The sequence below is a fragment of the Apodemus sylvaticus genome, chromosome 7 (assembly GCF_947179515.1).
Source record: "Apodemus sylvaticus chromosome 7, mApoSyl1.1, whole genome shotgun sequence".
NCBI lineage: Eukaryota > Metazoa > Chordata > Mammalia > Rodentia > Muridae > Apodemus > Apodemus sylvaticus.
The window spans coordinates 94,244,858-94,257,662 of record NC_067478.1 but is presented as its reverse complement, the minus strand read 5'-3'; the positions used below and the strand labels follow the sequence as shown (position 1 = coordinate 94,257,662).

At 37.0% G+C, this 12,805-nt stretch overlaps 1 protein-coding gene across 1 annotated transcript; it reads left to right on the top strand.

The window, feature by feature from the left end:
* The first annotated feature begins 1,566 nt into the window (after positions 1-1,566).
* LOC127690092 (olfactory receptor 145-like) lies at positions 1,567-2,496 on the top strand. Its single transcript, XM_052189647.1, has one exon. It carries the CDS (start codon positions 1,567-1,569, stop codon positions 2,494-2,496), a length of 930 nt encoding a protein of 309 aa, XP_052045607.1.
* The last annotated feature ends 10,309 nt before the right edge of the window (positions 2,497-12,805 follow it).

Below are 12,805 nucleotides of genomic sequence, written 5' to 3'. Positions count from 1 at the left end.
CCTGTTATACCACTACTGGGCATATATCCAGAGGATTCTTCAGCATGCAATAATGACACATGCTCCACTATGTTCATAGCAGCCCTATTTGTAGTAGCCAGAAGCTGGAAAGAACCTAGATGTCCTTCAATGGAGGAATGGGTACAAAAAAATGTGGTATATTTACACAATGGAGTAATTCAGCCATTAGAAACAATGAATTCATGAAATTCTTAGACAAATGGATGGAGCTGGAGAACATCATACTAAGTGAGGTAACCCAGTCTCAAAAGATCAATCTTGGTATGCACTCACTGATAAGTGGATATTAGCCTAGAAACTTTGAATACCCAGGACATAATCCACAAATTAAATGATGTCCAAAAAAAATGGAGGAGTGGGCCCGGGTTCTGGAAAGACTCAGTGCAAGACTATAGGGGAATTCCAGAACAGGGAAGTGGGAAGGGGTAGATGGAAGAATAGGGGGATGGAAGAGGGCTTATGGGACTTGCGGGGAGTGGGGACCCAGAAAAGGGGAAATCATTTGCAATGTAAATAAAAAAATAAATAAATAAAAATAAAAATGAAAAAAATGGAATACATTTTCCATAAAAAAAAAGAAAAAAAAAAGAAAAAGGAGAAAAGGAAAGACTATGTTGTAAGGGGATAGTGGAAGATAAAGGAGGAACTGAAGTGAAATCAGGAATGAACTTGATCAAAACACTGTGTACACATCTATAAAAATTTTAAACAATAAAACAAAAGAATACTTAATACATCCAATAAGCCAGTGTCAGAGCCACAGCAACAAAACCTGGTCTCTGGGGGAAATACCTGAGAAACACAGCTTTTCCAATTTTAATTAGATCTCTATAATTCCAGACTCATAAAACTCTCTTGGGCCATTACCAGGCATCTCTTATGACATTAATAGATGCTGTTTACCAACTTCTGATCTAGAGAAGACATTATTTTTGCAATACTACCATCAAAGATTATAATCTACAACCCATGGTTTTTCTTAATCAGGATGAATGAGGGCTCTGGATCTCTAGTCCAAAATTAATTTTTCTTATTACCAGAAATCCAAATGTAATAACAGTTGAAAGAAACATTATTTTTCTGGGATATAAACCTTACAGCTCATCAATGCCATGTGTGTTTGTCCCGCTGTGAGGGCAGAGTACAAAGGTCACTAAGATCCCTTCAGAAGTCTGTGTGCACAAAGGTAAGTATTAAATGCACTCATGTGGTTACTTTATTATTTTTTTTTTCCCAAATCACCTCTGACAGTGACAGAGCTTCTGATGTGCCTGTGTTTTCTCTTTTGATTTTATCCTTGTACCTGTAGTGGGCCATTGGTGTTCTGAATATTATTTCTAAAGAAATAGTTTTCCAAATATTTATGGTTATTTCTGTAACTTAGCTTGAAAGGAATATAGAAAACAGGCACAGGAAAGGATTGGCTTGATTTTATCTCTCTTGTCTCATTCTTAGTCTTATATTGAGGGGGTAGGTTGGAGAGGGCTTGGATTTTATTGTAATGTTATTATTTTTACTGTTCTCACAGATACGGCCTAGGGAAGAATGGCTGTAGGAAATGACTCTTCAGTGAAAGAATTCATCCTGCTGGGCTTGACACAGCAGCCAGAGCTCCAACTGCCTCTCTTCTTCCTCTTTTTGGGAGTCTATTTATTCTCTGTGGTGGGGAACCTGGGCTTGACTGTTCTGATTGTTTTGAATCCTCACTTGCACACACCAATGTATTACTTTCTCTTCATCCTTTCCTTCACTGATCTCTGCTACTCCTCAGTCATAATCCCCAGAATGCTGGTGGGTTTTGTGAAGCAGAATGTCATCTCTCATGCTGAGTGCATGACTCAGCTCTTTTTCTTTTGCTTCTTTGTTATTGATGAATGCTACATTTTGACAGCAATGGCCTATGACAGATATGCTGCTATTTGTAAGCCCCTGCTTTACCAGGTCACCATGTCCCATCAGGTCTGCCTTTTGATGACAGTGGGTGTGTATGTGATGGGGTTTGTGGAAGCCATGGCACATACTGCCAGTATGGTACACCTGACCTTCTGTGATGGCAACATCATCAATCACTACTTGTGTGAAATAAACCCTCTCCTAAAGCTTTCCTGCACAAGCACTTCTATCAATGAGCTTGTGGTTTACATTGTTGTAGGTTTTAATGTAACAGTGCCCACCCTGACTATCTTTATTTCTTACACCTTGATCCTTTCCAACATCCTAGGTATCCCTTCTGCTGAAGGACGGTCAAAAGCTTTCAGTACATGCGGCTCCCATGTGATAGCTGTTTCTCTTTTCTTTGGAGCTGCAGCCTTCACATATCTCAAGCCTTCTAGTGCATCTGAAGATGATGATAAGATATCTACCATTTTTTATACCATTATGGTCCCAATGTTGAATCCTTTCATCTACAGTATAAGGAATAAAGATGTCCACATTGCTCTGAGAAAAACTTTGAATAGAAGCATGTTTATTTAAATAGGATCTGTATTTGTTATAAAAGGAAAAATTTAGAGCATGTGTAGTTTACAACCAGAGAGAGAACTGGAGAGATAGCATAATGACTGAGGATTTGCTTATAAGCACAAGACCCTGCATTTAAACCATAGCCTTTCAAATCAGCAATAGAAAAAAAAAGAGAGAAAGAGAGAGAGAAAGAGAGAGAGAGAAAGAGAGAGAGAGAGAGAGAGAGAGAGAGAATGAAAAGATCAAAATTTAAAAAGTATAATAAGCAAAACTTTAGTTAATTATATGGGGAAATTCAGAAGTAAAGAAAATAAAGCATTATTAATCCATTAATCTTTCCATTACAGAGAATAGTTTATTCTGTATTTCTCAAAACCATATATATCTTTTTACAGTATTGAAAACTGATCAAACACATTTTTATTTTTATTTCTTTCTTTCTTCTCTTTCTTTCTTTCTTTCTTTCTTTCTTTCTTTCTTTCTTTCTTTCTTTCTTTCTTTCTTTCTCTCTCTCTCTTCCTTCCTTCCTTCCTTCCTTTCTTTTCTTTTTTTGTGGCTAGCATTAGAAATCACAAGGATTTAAATACAAAACTCTGGATGATACTATACTCAGAACCGGTAAGATCCTGAGATTTTTTTAAAAACAAATGTACACATTTATTTCTTACTTTTGCCTTGTGTCTTTAGAGACTCAGGTTCTGTTGTATGCTAGGCTCTTCTTCTGAGCTACATTATAAGTGCAATTGTGAGGTCTAGATTAGAGTACATCTAGAAATTTTATGTCACTGTGCCACTGAGATACTGATTTCAGAAGTTTTAGAAAAAGTAACTCAATAATTCAGTTAATAATATGCTGGGAAGAATTTTAGGAGATTTCCTTTTAAAGTTTCTCTAAAGACTAAAGGATGGATGGGAAATGCCCTTTTCACTCTGGCCTTTTCTCTATTATGTCTCTATTAAGCCACTCTTAAGTCAGTTTGGTAAAGAGGAGTTGATGAATTGTGATTCCAGGAGAGCTGGCCCCAGTTGTCAGGGTGCAGAAAAGCCTGAGGTTTGCCAGCTGAGATGTCTTTCAGGCCCACATCCAAGGCTTTTAATTGGCCTACTGCAACATCTACCTGCTGGAGTGCATGAAGGGACCAGTTCTACAGATCCAAAACTACAGGATCTCAGTTATACAAGGCAATAATAGAATATCTAAAAGGTGTCCCAGAGAGAGGTTCTAGTATTGATAGAATAGCAGAAGTCAGATGCCTGGTAACAGACTATTGACTTACAGCAATGTATGTTTGCAAGTAAAGAAGTATGGATGAAAACGATATACTGACTTTTTTTTTTCCATTGAGAAAGGATTGTATTGTGTATCCTAGTATGGACATGAAATTATGATCCTCTTAACTTTGTTTCTTGAGTACTGAGATTATAGGCATGTACCACTACTCCACATTTATACCTTCTGTGTTGATGATGACCCACTGGAATTTCCAATAGAACTGCCATTGCTAGTATCCATGTAAGCAACTGATCATAGCTGATGGTGTCACTGTCACTGCTATTGATTTCTTGAGAATTTGTGTTAATATACATTTGGAGTTAACTCAGGACCATTTAAGAATAATATATATTTATGAAAAATATATTTAACATTATAGTTGTGAGATCAATTCAAACTGTACTATAGAATGCAAATATAATTTGTCACAAATAACATATATAAATAAGCATATGGAGAAAAGAATCAAGGGCATATTTAAAAATAGCTGAGGAAACATATGCATTTATTCTATAGGGAATGAATGTTATATCCTCCCATACCAGACAAGCACCAATATCCATGAATATATATCCAGCTTGTGAGGATTTTGTTGAAGAAATAGTACCATTCTTACATATTTATTATTTATTTGTTCATTTAATTATTTATTCATTGAATTTATATAATTCAATTATACCCAGGAAATGAAGATAACCACAAGTCATATAAGCTAGTTGATTATATCTGATACTCATTCACAAGATAGTGTAATATTAAAAGCTTTATTTCTGAAGACAGGATACATTGTTGAACCATCTGTGAAACAGGAGTATGCATGTACACATATAAATGGATTCTCCTAAGAATAAAGTAGAAATTCTAAGCATTAGGTGATTTCATGCCAGTGTAGGTTGACATCCTCCTTTTGTCTCTTAGTGATGTGAAACTAATCTTGAAGGTACTGTCTCAGTGCAGTTCCCCACTGTCTTCACTTTCTTAATAGATGTGTGGTTATCTTGAAGAAGCTTTTGTTGGTGTCCCATTCCCCAGATCAGTGGAATGACTGTAATAGTACTAGGCTCTAAATAATGTGATTATTTAAATAAATTTGCAATGTTAAGCTTATCCCTAAACCAAACTGACTAGTGTCCTTATAAGAAAAGAAAATGGGACACATATGCATTAAGAATGGACACATAGGAAGAACCAGATGAGAGCAGCAAAAGTACAGTCATCTGTTATCCAAAGAAAGAAGAAATCCAAAGACCAGACACAGAAGCCACACTTGATGAAATACTTCTGGAAGCCAGAGCTGCAAGAAAATTATCTCCTCTTTTTTAAACCATCCGTATATTGCACTGTTTAAGTTTTTAATTTTTATGGCACACAAAAGCATGTGTCACAGTGGTGTAACTTACAAATTTCAAATCTTTGTGTATCAAGTATTAAACAAATGACTTTACACATGCCACGAGGTGGTTGATTGTTGTGCTATATATAGCCTTTCCTCCTTTTAATTTTGTATATGATACTATTTCTCAATGAGTGACCCATAATACCTCCAAGCCCTGCCTGGTGTTCAGATAGGTCTTGAATGCAGTATCCAGAGTTGTTAGGATTATTGGACTGAATCATCAGGCCCAGCTACATTATATTCATAAGAGTCCACAGTGAGAAAAACAAGAGTGGAACAAACAAAGCTACCAGTTGTGGTGCATATATTGTATTACATACTATAATCCCACAGATGGGAGCCGAAGCAGAAAGGTGATCAGTTCAAGTCCTTCCTTAAAACCACATACTGAGTTACAAACTAGCGTGTGATATATAAGGAAACTATCTTTCAAAACCAACAAATCAACAACACTCCCCAATCAACCATCAAACCAATAAATCAAACAAACAAGTAAATTAGATAAAACAAAAACCCAAAAATTATAAAGAGAAAAAAAAGTAAAAGTGTAATACAGTCTGAAACTTTGAGGGGATGCAATTTTATTTAAAGAAATATAGTTTTAAGTTGATGAACAATAATTGCACATATGTAAGTACCAATGTCTTCTAAAGTGACCCTTATTGTTCACTTGAAAGTCAAATTGGGAGACTACAACTATGAGAAGAAGAAAGATAGCCATTTGGGTTGAGAACTGAAATCTAGGCTCCCAGAGAAAGAAATGATAGTTTCCAAAATGGCTTCTGAACAAACATACAGTAAAAAGGCTGAGGTTTCAAGTTTATACCCCATTTCCTCACCCTGTAACAATCCATAGGCCAAACTGCAGAGTCTGTGCTTTTAGCAAAAGTCTATGAAAAGTTACCAGGACACCACCATTGTCATAATTCACAAACCAGGAAGATATTCATAGCAAAAATAAGTGAGGAAATAAATCCTATGTTGTTCACTTGCATGAAAGCCAATATAAGTGATTTTCAAGTTAACTCGAAGCAAGAGAATCTATGGTGTTTACTTAGAATTCAAAACAATATAAATATCAGATTCATTAAAACCTCAGGAAGTATAGTATAGAGGGAAAATCTTATAACCATCACCTGTCAATAAAGAAGCTGATAGCCAATGAACTTAGGCAGGAAATAGGAGGTTGGACATGTGCGTGTGTGTGTGTGTGTGTGTGTGTGTGTGTGTGTGTGTGTGTGTGTGTGAGAGAGAGAGAGAGAGAGAGAGAGAGAGAGAGAGAGAGAGAGAGGAAAGAGTCAGATGCAGGACTTAAACACAGTACTCTGAGAAGGAGATGAAGGTACACCAATCATGAGGCTGAACTTAGGTTAGAATAAGGAGCAATCAGGCTGACTGTATGGCTTCATAGAATAAGTTTGGCAGTGCTCCTTCTTCTATTTTGTGAAATATTTTGAGCTGTATTGTAGCTCCTCTTTGAAACTATGCACTAAAACCATCTGGCCCTGGGCTTTTGTTTTGGTTGGGAAATTTTTAGTGACTGCTTTTATTTCCTTAGCAGATATAGAACTATTTAGATAGTTTACCTGATCTTGATTTAACTTTGGTAAGTAGTATCTATCTAGAGAACCATCCATTTTGTTTTGATCTTTCTAATTTTGTGGAGTACAAGCTTTTGAATTAAGATCTAGTGATTCCTCACTGGATTTTCTCACTGTCTGTCATGTCTTCTCATTTTTGATTTTGTTAATTTGGATGCTGTCTCTCTGCCTTTTAGTGAGTTTGGCTAAGGTTTTGTCTATCTTTTTGATTTTCTTAAAGAACCAGTTCATGTTTACATTATCTCTTGGTATTGTTTTCTTTGTTTCTAATTGATTGATTTTAGCCCTGAGTTTAATTATTTTCTGCCTTTTGCTCTCCTTGGGTGTGTTTGCTTCTTCTTTTTTTTTTTTTCTAGAGCTTTCAGGTGTACTTTTTAAATAAGAGAACGTTCCAATTTCTTCATGAAAGCCCTTAGTGTTACAAATTTGCATTCTAGGAGTGCATTGATTGTGTCCTGTCAGTTTGTGTTGTGCCTCCATTTTTGTTGAATTTTAGAAAGGTTTTAATTTCTTTTGTTATTTTTTCCATGTCCCAGTGATCATTGAGTAGAATGTTGCTCAGTTTCTATGAGTTTGTAGGTTTTCTGTTGTTTTTTATTTTTTATTTTTTTGTTTTTGAAGGCCAGCTTTTGTCCATGGTGATCTGATAAGTTGCAAGGGATTATTTCAATTTCTTTGTATCTTTTGGGGCTTATTTGTGAATTTTGGAGAAGGTTCTGTGAGGGTCTGAGAAGAAGGGTTTTTTTGTGTGTATTTGTGTGAAATGTTCTGTAGATATTTATTAGGTCCATTTGATTCGTAACATCGAGTGTGGGGGAATGTCAAAGACACCACAAGAAGACCTACAGAGTCAAATGACTTGAGCACACAGATTCTGAATCACCAAGTAAAGAACATGCAGAGGCTGGACTTAGGCCTCCTCTCTACACAGTTGTAGCCACGTGCAGATGGTTTTTATGTGAGTCCCCTAACAACTGAAGCAGGGCAGTCTCTGTTGCCTGCCATTGTATCTCCTTCCCCTAATTATACTTTCTGGTTGAACCTCGGTGGGAGACGGTGTGCTTAGTCCTGCTGATATCACAGGGTGGGGTGGTTCAAAAGGGGGCTTTTACCTCTCTGAGGAGAAGGAGAAAGGGTAATGGGGCTAGAGATTTGTAAGGGGAACTGGGAAGAGAGGCGGTAGGGGCTGTGATTAGGATGGAAAGGAATAAATAAATTAAATGAAAGGATAAGGAGAGATTTGCAAGAGAAGGCTGAGGAGATGAACATAAGAAGACACGGAGAGGAAACCAGCCAGGTTCCAAACTCAGATTAGAAGTAAAAAGATAATAAGCTAGTCAGAAAACAAGCTGAAGCTTATTGCCTAAGCATTTATTAACAAACATTTAGTCTCAAAGTCGTTATTTCTGGGAATTAGGTAGGAACAGAAAAAGATCCCTGATGGAAAAGCCACAGTTCCTATCAAGGAAGTTTCCAAAAGGAAGTCTGAAAATGTTCATTCACATCTTGTCCACTTGGGGGCATTCTGAGCTATTTCAAACAAAACAAACAGCAGCATCTAAAATAAAAGACTGTTCTCAGTATGAAGGGATTGTTTATTTTGGATCAACTGCAGCTCAAAGACATGAATTCAGGTTGCTGCAAATACTATGCTGCAGTACTGTAACAATTTTATGAAGGCTTTCATAGTAACAGCACAAAGGAAAGTTAAAAAGAAAAGCATTTTCGAAATATTAGGAACTTTACCAGGCAGGAGATTAGAACAGAGCGGGAGTATCTTTGTTGTGGTCCTCAGATGCTGTCTGCTGACATTTCAGCCTTTGAATGGTGGAAACTAGTAGTTAGTACATTCGAGAGGATTTTGCCTGACTGTTATAGGAGGGGGATAGGGTGAAGGATTGGTGAGGAAGGGATAACTAACAAACACTAAGCTGTGATTGGAACAGACTGGGCAGAAAGATCTTAAGAGCTAGAGAGAGTGGACATGGTTTATTTTGGTCTGACTGCAGCTCCTTTGGATATGACAATGGGACACAGCAGGGCACTCTACCAATGTATCTCAGTGCACAGATTTGATTTTAATCTCTTAAATGTAAAGAGATATAACAAAATCTAAATACATTTTAAAGAAACAAGTAGTTTTACCACACGATGGTTTTGTTTAAAAACTGAAGTACAGGAGGAGTGGCCCCTGGTTCTGGAAAGACTCAGTGCAACAGTATAGGGGAATACCAGAACAGGGAAGTGGGAAGGGGTAGATAGAGGAACAGGGGGAGGGAAGAGGGCTTATGGGACTTGCGGGGAGTGGGGACCCAGAAAAGGGGAAATCATTTGAAATGTAAATAAAAAATATATCAATAAAGAAAAAAATTAAAAAAAAAACTGAAGTACAACTTTTCCTCTGAATTCTTAAATATGCACACTTGGCTACTTAAATAGGGAATCAAAATCTAAATAGCATAATAAATAATACACAGTACATACATTTTTCTAGGAATTATTCAACTCTACTGGCATTAATTATATTTGCTTTTCTATAAATGACTGCAAAGGGTTCCATCACACATATTCAAGGGACTGCATAATGGACTAGGGTGCAAGCATGGGTACTGTTGTTTATTCCATTTCTAATTTATTACCATTAGGAAATCCTAAAGGATACCTACTGTTAATATCTAATGAAGTGCAGGTCAACCTTATAAGCCTCAAGCTAATCTCATCTGCTCTACAGCATGGTGATCTTGATATCAGCTCTGTATCTTTCTTTTACATTCCTTTTGAATCATTAACTAATGCTATGATCTCTACTGCATAATAATTCCTGGAACTAACTCTCTCTCTCTCTCTCTCTCTCTCTCTCTCTCTCTCTCTCTCTCTCTCTCTCTCTGAGTGTGTGTGTGCATGCACACACATAAGTTATGCTGCTTTCTTTCTATGACTGCCACAGATCAGTTCTGACATATTCAGAGCAAAAGCCTCATACAGGAATGTGGACACCCAAATACAGGGGCAGCAGCACCATGTTCTCTGAAGGGAGAGAGTCAGGCTGACTTAATCAAGTCTCTAATCATCTCATTCTTGTGGCTGAGACAGTACAACTAGTTTACCCACTAGCAAGAAACTCAGCAACATGGTCTCTGACTTAGTGTTTCTATGTCTTGCATGTGAATCTTTGCTGGATTGGCTATAGCAAGACAGATTTTGCAGCTCCAGGTGATACTTCAGGAACATAATAACATCATTTGTTCCTTCACAGAAACTGGTGTGTGCTATATGTATAAGGATTTTATGTGTAATAATACTGAGGGGCATTCTTTCATATGTATCCTACAATGTAAGTAACACACAAATTTACTATAGTTCTGCTTCATACATAAAATAATCTTTGTAACCTAATTTTTATCATTTATTCATCCTCTATGCAGCTAGAATGGAGCAGAGGAGACTGTATAGAGATGCTAGGGTATAGTATATAAAGCTTATGGCAACAACTATCTCTCTTATTCTCATGAATTCTTAGGTATGGTATCCAAAACCTTGCACATGTGTTCAAAGAACTGCATGGCTTCTTCCTTAGAGTAATTTTCTTTCTTGTTAGTCATTATAGGGAAATTGAGATATCTTATAAAATAACAGAGACATGAATGAGTACTAGGAATTACAGAAATTTTTGAAAGATATCTACTTTGTATACAAACTCATTAGGCAGCCTTATACATCATATAATATGTATAATGCTACATCAAATCTAATCTACTCAAAGACAGTAAAAACTTCCAGTATCTGTAGCTCTCATATTATTGCCATTTGTCTTATCATGGAACTTGTAGAATTTATGTATTTTATATATTCATTTAGTATGGATCAGACTTTTTTTCTGTTTTCTATAGTAATGTCATGGCATGTACAATACTCAAATCTATAGTTTGTAAAGCAATGATGTAACAATTTCACTGATGGATGCTCTGATGAAATTCCAGAGATACCTATTTTATTTAGGTGTAGAAACATGTAAAGAAGTTGAAGGACCTTATTTTCTGTGGTGCTATTTTTTTTCATGCATGTATGATTTTCACCAGTTGCCATATCTTTACTTCAAGAGAATTGTCTTAATAACTTTTCTTTCAGATAATCTTGTCTCAGTTTTGTTTTTGTATTTCTGTCACTTTTTATAAATTTCAGAGTGAGGAAGTTTGTGTCCCTCAGGTAGAAATACATTGATGCCTTTTTATTGATCATTTAGAAAAAATATCAGTAGTTACCATATTAACAAATGTTCAAATAACAGATTTCTTCCAGAAACACTGAGATGTTCTACAGACATGTTCTTACTAGTGTCAAAATTGTCAGCTGCTCTAGGCATAAGAATGGTGCAATGTGTTTGTTTTGAGCTGTGCAAAGCTCCCAGCAGAACCACAGCTACCTAACCATGTCCTTTTGTTCCACTGTTTTGAATTTCTAGTCTTCAACAAATGACATGATATATATCATATGTCACCTGTCTCTGAGATTCCTAGTAAGCCTATAATCTGTATCATGGAAGAGAGCACATGAAACTGTTGTTTCTCTGTCTAACCAGCAGTGACAGGAATACACAAAAACACATGCATACACATCTGCATGTGTACCTGCAAAATACAAGCACCCTTCTCCACATTTGTCTCTCTATTGTAATAAATAGAGGAGGGCTGTTCATATTATGTTCTCATTCCATAATGCTTAGCAGGAGGCTAGGTTACTCTGACTGAGCCAGCCAGTGTTTAAGGCATCCTGTCAAGCAAGGTTAGGGTTGGTCTCCAGAAGGGGTTATTTCATTAAAGAAAACTGACCTTCTGTTCTCTGGGAACCATTAACTAGGGGTGTGATTTCATAAATCCCTATTACTTCCATATTTCATGTTTCAAGATCACCTAATAAAGCTGCTAGAGTAGGTAGAGTCATTTTTCTTCAAAGAAGTAGCCCTGTTAGGATGACCACGCTCCAGTAGATGTACCTTCTCCCATGCGCATATAAACATCACTGATTTGACTTAATTTGTTATAAAAAAGAGAACATAAATTTGAGAGGACAATGTGGCAATGTCAAAGGCTAGTTTTGACATCACAGGGTAAACTGAGGCAGGCAGCAATAGAAAGTATGGTGTTAGCAATTGAGGTCATTGGTGTTAACAGCTGATGGGCCCCGCTTGACAGCAGTGGGAGATTTATGGGGTCAGCATTACTGATGGACCCAAACTTAATTATCTGAGGCCAGCAAGAATGCCTAGTGAGAAACTCTGCATTCATTTAACTCTTAAGTGTACTTACATATAGACAGCCAAACAGATATACATTTGGTGGATAGGGCAGAGCACCAACAGTCACATTTTATTTCTTCTCTCTAGTAGTTTATATTTTCTTAGTCAAAAGTTCTTTAGATCCCAAAACATACTTTGGTCTTCCTTCTTTTTGAGTTTCATGTGGTCTGTGAATTGTAACTTGGGTATTCCAAGCTTTTGGGCCTATATGTGCCCTTCCCCAGCCTTGAATGGAGAAGAATGAAGCCAAGGCAAAGATTTCTGAACAAGGGTCAGAGTTTAATTTTCAGCTCTGCATTTATATAGGCAAAAGCCACAGACCCATCCTATTGTTTCAGCTGGAGTGAAAGCCAAAGCAAGCTCAGCAGGTGGTCAACTCCTCAATGCTCAGGCAGGAAAATCTAAACGCAGCAAGGCCAGGTGCAGACTCCAGCTAGGTTTTAAAATCCCCCAGAGGAGGTTTGTTTAGCCTATTCAAGGCAGCATCCAGGCACACATGGTGTAGGAGGAGCTAAGTGTTCTACATCCTGTTCTGAAAGCAAATAAGATAAGACTGGCTTCCATGCAGCTAGGACAAGTGTATTAAAGTCCATGCCCACAGGGAGACATCTATTCCAACAGGGCCACACCTCCTAATAGTGCCAATCCCTATGCCAAGCATATACAAACCATCGCACAAGGCAGCTCTCAATAATAAAAGCATTTAATTGGGTCTGGCTTACAGTTTCAAAGATTCAGTCCATTATGATTATGGC

Bases quoted from the DNA above. Each gene is read 5' to 3' on its own strand.
- LOC127690092 (XM_052189647.1), top strand. From the start codon at position 1,567: ATGGCTGTAGGAAATGACTCTTCAGTGAAAGAATTCATCCTGCTGGGC.